Source organism: Neodiprion fabricii, chromosome 4 (genome assembly GCF_021155785.1).
Source record: "Neodiprion fabricii isolate iyNeoFabr1 chromosome 4, iyNeoFabr1.1, whole genome shotgun sequence".
NCBI lineage: Eukaryota > Metazoa > Arthropoda > Insecta > Hymenoptera > Diprionidae > Neodiprion > Neodiprion fabricii.
This window is the reverse complement of record NC_060242.1, coordinates 6,392,900-6,410,019: the sequence shown is the minus strand read 5'-3', so window position 1 is coordinate 6,410,019 and position 17,120 is coordinate 6,392,900. Positions and strand designations below refer to the sequence as shown.

At 35.2% G+C, this 17,120-nt stretch overlaps 3 protein-coding genes across 8 annotated transcripts in view; 1 reads left to right on the top strand and 2 right to left on the bottom strand.

The window, feature by feature from the left end:
• LOC124181327 overlaps positions 1–13,051 on the bottom strand; it is a 121,784-nt gene extending 108,733 nt beyond the window's left edge. Inside the window, exons 1-3 of one of the 3 annotated variants that reach the window (XM_046567796.1) lie at positions 12,216–13,051; positions 11,617–11,844; positions 11,420–11,494 (exon numbers count right to left, since the gene is read on the bottom strand). The gene's annotated coding sequence lies outside the window, so the exon portion shown is untranslated. Of the gene's footprint in view, positions 1–7,767; positions 8,417–10,314; positions 10,861–11,419; positions 11,495–11,616; positions 11,845–12,215 lie in introns of those variants that run through there. The other 2 variants (XM_046567795.1, XM_046567798.1) reach the window with 2 other exon arrangements.
• A 444-nt stretch (positions 13,052–13,495) lies between these two features.
• LOC124181329 (protein RER1) lies at positions 13,496–15,768 on the top strand. Of its 2 annotated transcripts, XM_046567800.1 has the most exons (6): positions 13,496–13,658; positions 13,979–14,062; positions 14,180–14,284; positions 14,387–14,483; positions 14,632–14,849; positions 15,181–15,768. In XM_046567800.1, the coding sequence occupies exons 2-6, from the start codon at positions 13,988–13,990 to the stop codon at positions 15,271–15,273; spliced, it is 588 nt and encodes a 195-aa protein (XP_046423756.1). In that variant the 5' UTR covers positions 13,496–13,658; positions 13,979–13,987; the 3' UTR covers positions 15,274–15,768. The 2 variants fall into 2 exon arrangements, with proteins under 2 accessions (XP_046423756.1, XP_046423757.1); XM_046567801.1 differs by lacking the exon at positions 14,180–14,284.
• Positions 15,769–16,249: 481 nt separating this feature from the next.
• LOC124181317 (diuretic hormone receptor-like) overlaps positions 16,250–17,120 on the bottom strand; it is a 28,942-nt gene continuing 28,071 nt past the window's right edge. For all 3 annotated transcript variants that reach the window (XM_046567779.1, XM_046567778.1, XM_046567780.1), the window contains exon 11: positions 16,250–17,063. In XM_046567779.1, coding sequence (XP_046423735.1) covers positions 16,919–17,063 — 145 coding nt within the window. In that variant the 3' untranslated portion in view covers positions 16,250–16,918. The remainder of the gene's footprint in view (positions 17,064–17,120) is intronic.

Here is a 17,120-nt window from a genome sequence, read left to right as displayed (position 1 = left end):
GGAACGTAATGAATATTATAATTTGGCAACAAGTGTAACGTAAAAAATTCAAAATCTTAGACCAACGCACGATAGACAAAAGAAAGGAAAAAAATCGATTTCGATTACATGCAGGACGTAATTACAATAATTGAAACTTAACGACTTACATCACAATCAATCTATTTTATGAATTGTAGACAAGGTATAGAGAAAATTCATTCAGTGACGGATCAATGCTCGTATGAATGATGAAAATCGAATGGAAGAAAATTTTTTTTACTCACAATTTCATTCCGCTAAGATATTATTACACGGTGTTCTTTTTTTTCTAAATGGTACATCAGCAATTCATGCTTTTCCAACAATGATAAAACAAAAGCACCTATAATTCGAAACTCGTGTTTCGCAATCTTTTTTTTTGTTTTTTATACCACCGTTTTCCAAACCGATCGACGATCTAATCTCAATTCCAAGAATTTTCAGCTTCTCGGGCGCGAAAAAGTCATCGGCATAAAAATAAGGATATAACATTAACGTTAAAGAGAATTATCACGTGACAGGGTAGAATAAATAATAAAAAATAAATATGATCAGGATGTGGCAAAGAGGCGAATATGCGCTACGGGTATTTATTTATCGGCATGTATGTTTATGCGGCGTCGCGATCTCTTCGTCCAGTCGAGCATCTCCATGGTCAAGAAGTCAGAGCATGGTCAGATCCTTTTTTCACCTCCTTCCTAATCGAGGGACCCAGTCGAGCTAAGCCTTCCTATCACTTTTCCATATGTATATAAACGCCAAAGGACCGAAGGTCGAACCAGTCAGGTATACGTATACATTATACATATACATACATATATATATATATAAGGAAGGCACTAGGTGAATCCGCGAACCGATGCCATCCGGCAAGTGTTTGTGTAGGCCCTGCAGGGACTAACAAACCTTTTAAAAGCTTTTATATCGAGAGAGAGAGAGAGAGAGAGAGAGAGAGATTGATGGTTGGAGAAAAATCGCCGTCGTTATACGGGGCCAAAAACCCGGGGATATCAAACCCACCCCCGTGTTCTTTTTACTTTTTTGTTTGTTTGCTTTTTTTACTTTTTGACATCCCACTTCCAACTGGCATCCACTTATTATGTAAATCCTTGTGGTGTCAACGCGTAACTATAACTTCAACCTCGTGTAAAATTACCCTCGATTTATAGGATATTGAAAGAAGATATGAGGTTAAAGTTAACTCTGATATCTGTTCAAGGATCAATCATTTTATACGTTGTCAAGGGTGGTTTTTTGAAAGATCGTTTTTGAATTTCGACCGTCTCACCCTCCAAATCGGCTCGAGATAGTTAAAAAATAATTTCCTAATTTTTTCAGAATTTTATCTCAACTCTAAACCGTGTCTCAAAGAGGGTGGATTCCTTTTCAACCCTTACAAGGACACGTGAAATGTAATCAACGGATTTAGATGAAATTTGATATAGGGAGGTTTCTTGGGTCGCTGATTACGAATCTGAACTGAAAATTTGAAAAATTCAAAATCGCGGATCCAATATGGTGGAGCGAAATTCAAAAAGTCATTTGATTTTCATAAAACTTGGTTCTCGGCGGTTTTCGATATCGCTGATTACGAATCTCATGAGCTCAAAATTAAAAAATTTCAAATTGTGAATCCAATACGGCAATATCAAGTGACTTTTCAGGTTTTGATCCACCATATTGGATGCGCCGCTTTGAATTTGCAAATTTTGAGTCGAGATTCGTAATCAGCCACCCAAAAAACCGCTCTACGCCAAATTTCATCTAAACTGAAAGGGTTTCACGGGGAAATCCACTTTATTCAGGGCACGGGTTAGAATTGAGATAAAAATCTGAAAAAATTGTATAATTAAATTTTAATTACGTGGAGCCGATTTGGGTGGCGGATCGAAATTCAAAAATGACCATTTCGAAGACCAGCCTCGTAAGTACATGAGTCAAATTTTCACTCACTTGTAGTATTTCGATTTTATTCAAAAATCTTTATCCCATCGTCCCAATTCCAAAAAAGTACCCAGAATTTTTTGCAGATTTTTTTATTCAACCAGTCAATCGTTTAAAAATATTTTTTGACAACGATCGTTTTCGACTCTCCGTACGTAATTAACCCGTCGAATAAAAAATCTAAAAAAAATTCACGGTACTGTTTCAGAGTTGGCGCGATGCGTGTAAAAAAGAATTTTCGAACAAAATAAAAAATATGACGAGAGTCGGACAATGATCGTGTTCGCATGGAACTCCTCGTACCTACAATTATCCGCTGGAGTTTAAAGTTCTTCATACAGTGTTACAACGTACAGTATCTGAAGCGCAATGGCTCCAGGTCGTGCAGGATAAACTGGTTTCATTTAAAGTGCAAGACGATGTCACCGAGACTCGGAACTATAAAATGGAGGGAGAAGAGAACGAACTAAAGTCTAGGTATACCTGTAATACCTACGCTCGTCCAATGCACAGGAAATGGTTTCATGGACACGAACGGAAATTGTGAAATCCTCGATAGCGTTACGGCAGTTGCAGGCTTCAACCATCTATAACCTGTTACTTATTACCCACCGTTTGTTATACGTACGTTCAACTAACGATTGTCAAAGTGCAAGCACAATAATTCTGTTAAATAAACCTACTTCAGACCTGAGGAAGAATTTATTTTTCTCCAAATCTCCGATCATCTTCGAATAGTTTGTTTCTGGTTTTCTTTCGTCAATTTCCTTCTCTACAAATAACTTATTCCGTTAATATCGTGAATGAAGTGGACAAAAATTATACAAGATTCGTGAAATTTTTTTTAAAAATGCAAATCAGTAATGCGATTTAAGTTTTGATATTTATACTCGTGAGTGTAGGAGAAAAAGAAAAAACAAAAAAAAAAAAATACTTGATAGCGGAAGAAAGGATGACGCGTGAAAAAGGTTGAATCTACCTACGACGTAAAGCAGTTCGATTCGCTGCATATTGTACATATTATATGTATAATAAATGCACATTATATATATATATATATACATATATCTATACATATATGTATAGATATAATATATAACGTACATTCGACATCTACCAGCGGGAACAAAGAATAAGAATTAATTGAAAACGGTGAGGAGAGAGGGTGGAGGGGGGATTTCTCTCGTATTCTCAGACCACTGGAGGGTTGATTGAAAATATTTCGGTCGCGTCCCGAGTTATGTACAAGGGGTAAAAGAAATATGAGCTCGAAGCAAAATTCCGGAGTGAAGCTTTAGCCATCCGTGATCCCCTGGGCATGACAGATAACGACTATGTATACAGGTGCAGGGTCATATTGTATGTGTATAGATGTGTAATATGTACGGGGTATTCCACGTCGATTCAAAAATGGTCACACCTTCGTCCTCTTGAATTTTGTCCGCCTTTTTTTACATTGTTGTTACAACTCTAAAAAGCATTCCAATTTTGTTTTTTTTCCACAGAGAGCCTAAAATTACGATATTTTGACAGTGATGGCGAGATTTCTTAAAATTTCGAATAAAATTGCGTAATTTCAGTGGGGAAATTGAATTTGTCGGGCAAAACGGAAATCTGTTCTTAATTTGTCGACTAACCGATGACTTTTTTTTAGTTATTCGGCTTTATTCTTTTTTTTTTCTTCCCTACAAAATTGAAACGTCAAAATGACTAGAAAACAAAGTGATTGTGAATTTTAATTTGAATTTACAGATTGTTGTTTTATTAAGGAGGATATATCGAATCCTGTATCTTAAAAAAAAGATCAAATTGACTGAAAAAGGAATTTATTCATTAGCTGAAAAATGAATTAAAAAATTACCGTTTTGCTAGCCCACTCCAATTTTGTTTGTGATATTTTTTGGTTCCGGCCACAGAATTGACGTAATTTCTTTTTCTCAATTTTCAAAAATGTCGCAATCATCGTCAAAATATCGAAATTCGAGGCGCTCTGTGGGCGTCGGGAAAGGTTGGAAGAATCTTTTAAAAAACTGGCAAGCTTTTTAGAGTTGGGACAAAAATACAAAAAAAAAACGCGGACCAAATCTAAGAGGGTGAGGGTCGGACCCTGTTCGAATTGAGGCGGAATGCCCCATATATACACGTGTACATGTAGAGGCTAAATTTCTACTGATGATTGCTATCTAGTCTTATGTACGTACGCCTATATACTTCATTCATTTCCCTCTTTGCCGAAGAAACATCTATCTATCCTAATCCGACGTTCCATCGCACCGTAATGAAATTCTGGCTCTTCTTTCTTGTTCAATCGTGCTCTGTCCGATATCCTCATTTTTTATCCGCTCTTATAGTCCGCAGTTAGGTATGCGCGTATTGTACGGTAAGTGATGAAGAATCAATGAAAATCCTGAACGAAATCTGAGTCAAAAGTCGATGGAAGAGGAAAAAAACTTGGTTGACAGAAAAAAAAATAAATAAAAAAAAATAAAAAAATACTTCCATATTATTTCCGCCAATGATAGCGTGAACGTAAATGAAACGACATCTCTGCCGTTACATAACGATGTGACGGACGTGAATCTGAAAAAAAATCTACTAAGGACAAGCTAAGATATGATGAAAGTAATTAAGCCTTTCAGTTACAGGGTGACTGGTGATTGGATATGAAAATTATCTAATTCTGACTTCAGATTCGTCATCAGCTAGCCCAAAAACCCCCGAGTGACAAAATTCAGGTCAAAATATTGTGTTGAAAAATGTGTGTTTTTTTAAAGGCTTATTTTATTGACACAAAAACAACCAAAAAAAAAAACCTCACATTGTTTTTACAACTATTCATGTCCAGGGTGAATAAAAATAGATCTGTGATAACAGGGTACAACAGTTGTTCGTCAACAATTGCATTAGCACGTTTCGAGTGTCCAACAATTAAGTGAAATTCATTGAATGTTTGTTAAATAATTTGCGGAGATCTTGTCAGCGAAGAAAATGACCTCAAAACATCAGTGTTTAATCATTTTTAACGTTCTAATTATAGAAAATGTACTGAAAATTTTTAGTCCCGGTTACCGCTCAGTCCTTAAATATTATCATTTTTTACCACAAACGAAAAATATAGTTCTAGGTAGAAAATGAAAATTAGTTTTCTACCTTTTACCGGAAAGTCTGGTATACGTTGCTATTCTTTCTCATTACGATCACGGTTGCTATATTTTCTTGCAACTGTTGCGAAAATTTAACGCTCGTGCAACGATAAATTGACGTTAAAGCTTTGTTCAACTAAAAAAGTAGAGTAAACCGAACAAACTGATTTTGCGTTGCAATAACCAAAAAATGATCGACAAAAGCGCAAAATGGTAACGCGTACCTAGTTTTTCGTAATTCCGACAATATTCAAACAATTTTTTACTCTAACAAATGAAATTTTTCTAAGTGTAGATTGTGTTACTTGAATTTTTTCGGAATAATTTACATTACATATTACTGATCGTATTTTATTCGTGTTCATCATAATCGGCGCGAGTAAAATTACTGTAAATTTTTTCGAACGAATTTTACTCTCTTCCCAACTTTTGATCCAGGCTGTGGATCCTTAACTTTTCACGACCGATTTCCATCCTGTGATTTCTCTCTCTCTCTCTCTTTCTCTGCATGTTTTATCTCTCTCGTTTCTCCATCCTTTTCCATCTGCCAGGCGTGGAAGGCACCTACGGAGTTGGAATGAAGGAGGAGGAAGAGGAGGAAATCTCTCGGGAAAAATAACGAGAAAGCTTGATCCACGTTAAGGACGAACGAATCGCGTGCGCGCCTCCAACTTTACGACAATGCGAAATGCCTCGCGCCTTTGAGACGTACCGAACGGCATGAAACTCCCGAGTATTCGCTTGGGTGTTGTGGGAGAGGAAGCAGGGCATAGATTTTGTGTGAAATGTGAGAATGAAATTCATAAGTATTACCACAGGGAAGAAACTGCGCCAAAATATAACGAAAGTATAATATTGTCAAGACTGCCGCGACACAATTTATTACGTATTTGGGTTTTGTCAAAATTTTTTGTATCGAGTAAAATATTTTTTATCTTTTTTTTCATCGAAGTTTTACCAAACAAGGTCTACTTAAAACGTAATAGTCTTTCATATTTTTTTTTATAACATATAGAAAAATGAGTTTAATAAAATAATTACAAAATGAATTACGATCTCAGCATCGATAACTTGCATGTAAATAAAAATGTCGCATCGATAATAAATGTATGTCACTCAGGACTAATGACTCGAGACTTAAATTTCAGAATTTCATGAGAAATATCCATTTACACACGAGCAACGTATTCAGTAATTTTTTTTCTACTAAATCGTTGAAACTGATTATTGGTACGATATTATACAACCTTCTCATTTTGGTTTTACGTATAAAATTTTACGGATAAGCGGTTTTTGCATACTACGTGAGAGTCGAAAAATCAGTGATGAACGGAAACTTCAAGTAAAGCTAATCAGAAATATCCAAAGATTATAAATTTGTTTGAAAAAAGCATTTCAAAATTACGACAAATTAACATTCTTCGTAAATTATATTATAAACGGTGTATGAATCTAAATTTCCGATTAACGATTCACAGAATTTCAAGAATATTTTTCAAAAACTATTGTCCTACTCTATGTGATTATTTTTTAATCTCGTTCCACTTGCACGCTTATGAAAGCTTTATAATTTATTTTAATATCCTATATCAACAAATTTGCCTATCAAATGTCTAAAATATTTTATAGAAAAAATACTAGCCACGGAAATAATTATAAAAATATGACTACGCATCTCTTTCCAACAACTAGTTAGAGTTTAAAATATTATCTGCGGCAGAAAATCCTGATTAAAAACAAAACAAAAAAAAATAAAAGATAAAAAATCAAATTTGAAACGAAAAGGCATTCTTATGTTCAGAAACTAAAAGTTAGCTTGTTTTGCAATTATCATGACATACAAGGCGGGAGACTCGATGCATCGCAAATCATCGTTACCCCGATTATATTATATACGCAGTAGAATCACGTCTTATAAACCTTTCGGAGTGGCTAGTTCGATTCAGTCCTGAAGCGATAATAATAACGGACATATCGTCGAAACAACTCCTGGGAATAGTGAACCGTAGACCTACAAACGTATTTGTTCGTGTCTCCTCGTAATCAATTAACTGTCGCTGTCGACCCTCTCCCACCAGCTACAATCGTATTTGGACAAGGCCGTCTTTTAATTTTCCCTCCCTAAGATAAGTCAAGTTGAACGGAAATGGATAGAAGGCCGAGACAAACGTTTCCTCAACCTGTGAAGGTAACCTAATGCGAGATAATAACCGAAAATAATTTCTTTGACTTAGGCTAAACATCTTAATTCTTGTTCCTCTTGCTCGGAGATTTTTATTTTTTTATTTTACTTTCTCATATAATCTAATAAAATGAAATAGATATTTTCGTGAAATTTCAGAAAATGCTGTAAAACTGATTGCAATAAGTATCGATACACCGTTGGTGTTAAAAAAATTATACTTCTTCAATAATCTTCGAATTGAAGATTTTCCAATTTCTTCTTTTAACTTCTCATGGTCTGTGAAATTCAACTAAATCAATTTCGTCTGAAACCTGTAAACCATTATTCGATGATTTCTTGTTGTCAGTAATTTTCCTGTATCACGAAGAGAGAATGTAAATAACACGATATGAAAAACATTAAGCATTGAGACAATTGCCAGTTTATATATTACAACAACGATCACATTATAGTAACGCAAATAATTAAACGGACCTTGACTATTTTCCAAACTTCACGGTGGTTGTCTTCTGTGGGACGACAGGATACAGTCGGCAGATTTACCGCAAGCGGCGTTTTAATCGTTTAATTCAAAGCACTACGTAAAAACCAGAAAACCCGGTGAGTTAAAACGGAATACGATAAGTTATAGAGATTTTATCGCCTTTGATAATTGTTGATTAGTCTTGATTACGCAGCGTCGTGATAAATCATCATCATCTTGTTGAAAAATAAATCGAACGGCAACGATTTTTTTTTTTTTTTTATTTATTTATTTATTTATTTTTTTTCTATAACAACGGGTACGCAATATTCCAAGTATACAATTATAGGTGTTATTTGTTGCTGTGCAAAGGAGCGACAGTCATACTACGCGATTGCATGTTGAAAACTGTACTTGATATCTATTTAGTGTCAGATGCGATTCGACGAACGATTATCACCGAGGGTTAAATGGACCGGGTGCTTCTTCCGCAAAACTTGTCTATTGACGAAATGAATATGGTCGTTCCCATCGTAGGGTAATACTAGATACACCCTTTTCCGGGATCTCGTCTGCAGCTTGGCGCGACTCGGTACCGAAACCAACTGAACGCCTGGCGAACGGCGACTAGCAACACAACCGCGGCGATCCGGTTTGGCTGACTACAGCCCTACTATCACTACTGCAACGCTTTGCAATCGGATTTTCGAAACCTACCCTCGTCCTCGTCCTGCGCCCTCCGATCCGTCGGTAACTGGATGAGCCTTCCTTATCGACTGACAACACGGTGGTTAACTACCCTCTACGTCAACGATGTGTCGACGAATTTTTTTTCTGTTACCCTTGAATTTAAGGACCAGATCGCGGGCTACTGAAGACATCGCAACGTGATCTGCAGATGGTTGTCATTATTCTCATGAAACACTTTGACACCGTCACGTCAATAATCGCTGTATGATTCGCGTGTAAATTTCAACGAAGATCAAATTTTGCAATGTCGAAATCTTGCGGAAATTTCTCTCTTCGATTCATAATAAACATAACGTAACAATATTTTTTCAACGTTCACGTTTTGCGTGAAATGTCCCAATGAATGCTTAAATGAAATTACCGTAGTAATAAGAATTTTTTAGTAAAATACAAAATATCTTTCGAGATAAAAGAATAATTTGTTAAGAATGTATCGCTGCATGATGTACCTGAATGCGGTTAACGTTTTTACATTTCTAAAAAAAATTATTAAAATATTTTAACAAGATACGCCTTATTATTGTACACACTTCACGGTATGTTAGGTTGCCTGCACTTAGGAGTAGATTTATTCTGCCAAGGGTAACAAAGAAAACTGTTAAAAAAAGTTTTATACGTGAACAGAAGCTCACAGATGCAAATAAATTGAATATAAATCGGTACAACTCTCACATTCTTTATAAGGCTGTTTGAGGAAGAGTTATTAATTCCAATGGACATTTACGAAACGCATTTTGACAAATCAATGAAGATAAACAATTTGATCGAAATACGCCTTATTTTATCCTTCTGTGGCTAACAAGGAAAACTGTCGTAAAACCTTATTCACGTAACAAATAACGTTGATGTAACAAACCATTGAAAACATACCTATTTTGTCAAGGAGTTGAGGATCCAAAATATGATGGTATATTTTGCTTTACTACGGTTTATTGCATTTTAAACAATTCTAAAGTTGCGGTTTTCACGGTTACGTTACCGGTACGAAATCTAATCTCGCTCGCATTTCGCAATATATTTTCGTAAATACAAGATAATTGACAATTGATCGGTTTGACTCCAGCATTATACACCCGAAAAATTAATTACACGAAAATTCTGCACACACAGTTACGCTTTATTTCTGCTTGTACTTTAAATGCTGGCTCAATCACTTCAACAAACTTATCAGACATGCCGAAGTTTGAATGTTAATTGTTACACGAGAACGACGGAACACATTAGTAGTATCAGAATCAATCTATAAAGAGAATTTAAAATATAACGTAGGATAGAAAATTAAAAATGTTTGAAGAAATACACCGCGAGGTTTGCTTCGGCAAAAACAATCGAAAGCTAATCTCCACAATATTGATCGTACTTCAATTGTTTTCTTCGATCCGTAATACCGCTCAGTGGAACGTCACTACCAAATGCAAACATTTAAGGAATTGAAATAAAACTGATGCAATGATATAGTAAAAGGTCACGTATTTTTATATTGTCTAAAAAATTTGACGAGCGTTCAATAAATAAATTTCCCTTTGGGAATAAATGCCGTAAAAATGATCTTTTCATACGAACGTCACGAAAAGAATAAAATAGCTGTAGTAATCGAATATGCAATTGTACATTATCACCAGATGAAAAAACCTTGAAAATAATCCTACAGCTGAAGTTTAATACACCGACTATTTAGTAATCTGCAGAAACGCAAAACAGGGTTGTTTTTAAGGTACAAGTTTGCCGAAAAACAGCTTAGTAAGCAGCCAGAAAAATCCTTGGGTGCTAAATTTCTACGATGGTTTGTAAATATCACTCAAACTTACCTCCGACTGCTGTAAACTGTTCTAGTTGTGGCACGTATTTTTCTACACCGTATCACTCTGGTTAGAATGCACTCCGAAAATCGAACGATACACCACAATAACACGACACTAAACAAACGACATGCAACCGCGTGGCTTTCCGCGCGATGCCCATAAACTTATAAAGATAGACTGCGCGATCTGTGCTCGGAGCTGAAGGTACAATTAGAAGGAGAAACTACAGCCAATACCGGACCTCTCTGTTGCACGACCGAAAGAGAGGGGCGCAGCTGCCAGGCGAGGAAAACAATAAACAAGCGAAGAAGCATACTTGTATGAGCCTGTGTGTTTCCCTCGCGAGGTCACCGATTACAGTGACAGTAAAGTAAAGGAAACCGTGTGAAACAAATTATAAATACAGATTTGACGCTTTATAAAACTGTCTCACGCGATTGGTAAAAACAGTTGCAGGAAAGAAGCTTTCAATACTGTATAATACTTAAAACCCTACCTCAAAATATACCGATACATTTTGTCCGACTACGTCCTAGGGAGTTCTCAGCGCTACTGGCAAGTTTCGGAACACGCACTTGTGCAGTTTCCATCGTTTTCATCGCTACGTTGAGCTGCGCGAAGCGGCTGCGCGTGAGACTTGTCGCTGGCGTTACAGACAGATTCGAATCCCATGAACTCTAGATGAATCGCAATGAAAATTTCTCAATGATTTTAAGCCGAATAAAAAAGCTGTGGGAATGAATTTTGTCGGAGAAAAATTGGGTGCTCTGTTACCAGGCGACTTTATGATATTTGAATGTGGACATATCACCGAGAATGAACTTATCGATGATATGTCTGATTATTTTACATCATTACCTGTGATCGGGTAGAATTTTTAAAGTGAAATTTCTTTGGCGGGAGTAACTATAGAAGATTGTAACACTTCCGTCTTAAATTAGTTTTTATACAATGAAGAAATTTTTCTGTGCGATAAGCAATCGATACTTTCCATTAACTAAACACATAAATTTTCTTAGTCAAATATAAGAATTATATTTACATATGTAACAAATGTATGTGTTTACTTAAAGATTTTCATGTAAAATATTTAAAGATGTACACAACTAACCAACATTATTTTCGTTCTGTTGAGAGCTTGGAGCATATATGTTTTGCTGCTAATGGAATTCTTCCACATCTCCTTCTAAATACATGAAATAAAAAATATATGAGGTTAACATTTCCAAAAAATACTATTATTAATGGCGTAACCAGTGCAGCTCATTGACAGCTTCAAAATAGATGTAGAAGAAGATAATACTTTACCTTGGTCGGTTTTCTGAATCAAATTGAATACTGCGGCAGCATCCACCACTTTCTAGCGTTCAACTTTTTTCAAGAGATCAAGTAAATCATTTACATTAATTCTGTACGTTAAACCACTCTCGTCCGTATTTAAGATTTGTGCTCTGTCAAGTTTTTTCTTAGCTATCAACTCAGCAAGCTTTACTATGCACAGATTAACAGCTTCCTCATCGACTGACAGTGTCTCCCCTTTACAACACACAATATATCATAATATATTAGATAGTTTTGAATAAATATCATAGTTTTTCATTTATTTAAGAGCAAGAATTTCAAAAGCCTTTCCAAGATTCCGTACTTATAGAAAGATTGGAAGATCTCTAATCATTTTTAGAGAGGTATAATTTATTCCGTAAAATGGTTCACGATATTAATTTGATTTTGAATGAAAAATTATATATTTCATAAATTCGAACTAGGAATAAAATTTTCCATATGCAGTATATGCATGAGATTTCTTGAGACCAAAGAAATACTTAATGGGAAAAAAGAATTACCAGTTTGAAAGTAGCATAATTCACATAAAAAGAATTTGAACACGGAAGATAAATTTTGCATACCAGTAATTGTCAAATCTTTGATGTGAGTTCGTTTCTTCCATTTTTCTAACCATCCGTTACTAGCTTTGAAATTTTCCGAGCCACCAATCCTGGAGTTGATGACAAGTGCTTGTCGACATAACATTGGTCCAGAAACCATAATGCTATTGCGGCGACAATCATCAAACCACTCAAACAATTCAGCATCAAGTTTCTCCGTTTTAGAAACTTTTTTCAATGTTTTTGTACTATTTTTGTTGGCAGCATCCTCTATTACATTCTTGTTAAGTTTCCATTTACGAAGAACACGATCGCTCATGCCATACTTTGTACATATTTCACGGGAGGTTAAGTTTTTTAACTCTTCCAATATCTTCTGTTTATCCTCAAATGTATACCGCTTACGTTTTTTCACTACTGGAATTTTTGTAGAATTACTGCTTCGAGATTCACATTCTGGGTCACTCTCTCCTAGTGGTACGCCAAAGTCTGAATTCTTACGATTTTTTACGGTTTCTGTCATTTCTGTTGCTATTTCAAATATCCATGTATCACAGTTATAATCCTTCACTTGACACACTATTGTTCAGTAAATTCGATAATCTAAATAATAAATAAACACAAAATTAAGCACTACATAAAAATGTATGCTCATTTAGACGAGGCATGTTTACATAAGCGACGTAAACAAAGTGACAGTCGGCTGACCCACCCACGGAGTAGGAGGAGTCCCACCACCATGAAATATAATAATACTGGAACACGGTGCAGGAATAACGGTGGATTCACATAGATGCGGTCACGCTGTATATGCTCCAACCGAAAAAGAGAGACCGAGAGTCGGTGAGCGAGAAGCGTGGGCATGACTGGTACTCCGAGGGTAAGTCGGTTGGCTTCGGTAGGTTCTTTATCTGTGGAAGCCGTTCGACAGGGTGGCAGTGACGTCATTTAACGATAAAGTGAGAACGTCGATTGGTTGAGATTTGAACTTGGAAGGAATGAAGTCTCCGTGAACACACTCTGTCTGCTCCACATAAATTATGAATAAAGAATTTGAATGTCTATTCGTTTGTATGGAAATAAGCTGATATAGAATTGAGTATGAATCCTAGTAACCCAATAAGAAGCGTTTCTTCGAAAATACAATGCAACAAGCGTAGGAACTTGCGTTGGTGAGTCATCGTCTCGTGCAGCGTTCCGACCAGTTCCGACCACGATTATTTGCTCTTCGCCCCGGATCTAACCAGGAGGTGGCGTCCTCTGCATGAAAGCTGAACCAATGATAATCGGCCACCGTCACCTCGGAAAAGTTCCTTCATCCTTGAGATAGAATTCTTTGATAAATTCCATAATCCCAATCCCGTAGTATGCCATTAATGTTGTGACGTGTAATATTTTTCTAACCACATAAATTATCATATTATTAGAATCGACGAGATTGGCTGGATACAGTGTACTCTTTAGGTAAAACAACATTTTATATCGGAATATTTGTCAACTCTCGCACGTTTGCACGACAAAATTTCATTCTGCTTAGAGGTTAGGTTAGAACTGCCTTGGTAACTGCTAATTACTCCATTCGGTTATTATCTCTAACTATAGTATTTATGCAACGTTATCAGTCCCTCAGGATTGCATTGCACAATCTAATTCATTGCGAAATATGCTCAGTCCGTGACATTCTTTTTTTCTATAATCCCATGATGTATTTTGTAATGAAAATCCAAAGTGAAAAAGTTCAAATTTTTTAGCAATTTATTACAGTCAGGTTTTAATAATTTAAGGAAAATATCATGATGCAAGATGAGGACTTGGGTGGAACACCGAGGCGGAACATTTTTAGTCAAGGACTAATGAGATTATCACAGGTAATATTATATTTGAAAAGGAACTAAGAAACTCTTAAACATATTCTCAATTTCTTTGCAATTATTTGCTTGTCATCATCAAACACGATTTATTGACAGTCTTGTTCATTGTTATAGGTATATCAGGGTTATTTGGATGTGTGGACTCCTCACGCTATCTCAAGATGGATATTTGCTGCATTTCTTTTAGCCATATTTATATTACGGATTTTATTAACACAGGTGGGCGGGAAATCAAATGCAAAATGACATGTCCATTACAAAAATTTAAATACTGTCCAACAATGCTGATATGTTGAATAATCTTACATTACCATTGTTTAGGGATGGTACATCGTTACATATGCCCTGGGAATTTACCACCTCAATCTGTTCATCGCATTCCTCACACCAAAAATTGATCCTGCGATGGACTTCGATGGTGAGAACGAACTTCAGACAAACTTGAACCTTTCTGTTGATCAATATTGATTTGATATTTAGTAATATATTGGTGCAGCTAATCGTGAGATTAAAAAAAAGGCTAACGACATTCACATCTGTACTATTAATATCATGTCTGGTTTTAGATGGCGATGGTCCTGAACTCCCCACGAGATCGAACGAAGAATTTAGGCCATTCATAAGGCGGTTACCAGAATTTAAATTCTGGTATTCAGTGACCAAATCCACGATTTTTGGAATGGTGTGCACTTTATTCGATTGCTTTAATATTCCAGTATTCTGGCCAATCCTTGTTATGTACTTCATAACACTCTTCTGCATCACTATGAAACGTCAAATAAAGGTAAGAATCTTCCATTCATCCCTACAAGTAGAAATTGTGATCGATGCATGTGATAGAACTATAATTCATTGTCTTGTACTGAAGTTTCTGGAGATATGTTACAGTACTTTTCCTACATGTGTGGTTACGACATAGATAGTTTGTTTTTGTGGTTACATAACTCACAAGTAACCTAGATATGAAGAGATTTAAGTCAATTAAACTCTATTAAAAGTGGCAATCGTAGATCACCCGATCTAACAGTAAACAATCGTCAAGTACAACATTTTTCGTTCATAATTGACGTACGGTTACGATAGTCATGTGGAAGGTTAACAAATTTATTTCACAGCACATGGTGAAGTACCGATACCTGCCGTTTACACATGGGAAACCAAAGTACCAAAACCACGAAGATACTTCGAGATTAATACATCCGAAATGAGTAGCAGCCACCAGTTATGGATGAGTGTATAAAGATAATGCGTAAATGTGCGTAGTTCTTAAATTCTTCAAAAATCCCGTGCAAAAGCCCAAGAACTTTGGTAATGAATAATTAATTTTTTTTATTATACCGTCATCTAGAAAACAATTGATATAATTGAAATATGAAGGATACAAAGCAGGAGTTAAAACTCCTGGGTATAATGTTAACTGGTATATGAAATAGAATGTATTAATATATTTGTAACATAAACTTGTACAACCTATTGTTAGGGTCTTAAATTGTTTCTGGACACAGTAAAAATATTATTAACTTCATGCAGTTGTTAATGTAATATTAAATTATCGCTGAGTGTAAAAAATAAGATATAATAGGTATGAATTTCTTTCGTAACTCTACCAAACTAAAATGGTTATTATTTCAGTATGTATATTTAACTATCAATTCGAAGAAAAAAATATATATTAATATACTTGTGTTTGTATATTCACTCAATTTACCGCAGTAATTAATGTATATAGGTTTCTTTTTAATTTCAACTAACGATGGCCCAAACTAGTCAAGTCATCAAAATTAGTTGGACCCACTTAAATGATCACTGTATGTAAGTAGCAAAGATTATTTATTGCCTAGCAAAAAGTAGGCAACGCATAAGTTTTCTTATACTTTTTTCATTCAAACTTTGCAAACAAACATGGGTAGTTTGTGTGTACCTTGTGAAATTTAGTCTTTTCTTATACATAATATTAACCATCTAAATTATATAACAATTAAAACTTATGGCTAGTTGTCTCGATTGAAAGTTGTCCAAATATAACAATAGTAACTTGGATCTTGGTATTTATTTCTTCATTACAGATCGATATTGCCGTAATAATTTACTCCCTTCATCTGCGTGCTACAACGCTGACGTATTTCAGTTTTACATTGCACTTCATTACTATTGAATAACACATATTGGTTTTTTTTTTTTTTCTAGCAATGCATAGATTTCCCGATTTTAGGAACTCTGAAGTAACGATTACAATGTCGCTCTGTTGAAATGAGTCTCAGTTAATGAATACTACGAATAAACATTATAATAACTATGTAACGACACGTTAACACGGTTTTTCTTCTGAATTATGACCTAATGAATATAAATACAGCATTAAAAGAATAAATTGACACATTCTAATTTAACATTATACATTCACGAAGAAAAAATCTACATTTAACATCAAACGATTCCTCCTGCATAGATGTAATTGATATGACTACGTATGTACTGTACATGGTTATGAGATTGCGTTGTGGTAAATAGTCAGTAGCAAAATTTAAGACATCTGATGATTATAAAAATAAACATTACACATATTGAATCAAATCTATAGCCACACGCAAATGACAATTTTTATACCCTGGTTTATGTATAAATATACATCATAATATATACGTACACGATGCTAGTAATAATATTACATATGTATACCAACATGCATACATATATATATATATAGAATATATAGTCCTCTTTCTTTTGTACGAAGAACGGTACACCTAAAATGTATTTTAAGATATACATCAGTGATTTTAAGCGTAAGGTATAATAATAATAATAATACGTATGTGTGTATGTATGTATATATATATATATATACTATTTTTATTCGTTAAGATCTTCGGATATAGCCTTCTTTTCACGTTCAATAAACGCTGTTGCTGAATTGGCCCCGATAACTGTAGTTGTTGTTGTTTCACTCACTGTAGATTCCCTTTTCCGATAAGGATTCGAGGGTTGACAATAAAGTCTAAACAAATAACGTTGTAGGAAACGTGTACCAAGCAAAAGTGTTCTATGATATCGA

Coding starts and splice junctions, on each gene's coding strand:
- LOC124181329 (XM_046567800.1), top strand. CDS start 13,988: ATGATGCAAGATGAGGACTTGGGTGGAACACCGAGGCGGAACATTTTT. Junction 14,484..14,631: donor TCCTGCGATGGACTTCGATG/GTGAGAACGAAC, acceptor GTCTGGTTTTAG/ATGGCGATGGTCCTGAACTC. Junction 14,850..15,180: donor CTATGAAACGTCAAATAAAG/GTAAGAATCTTC, acceptor TTTATTTCACAG/CACATGGTGAAGTACCGATA.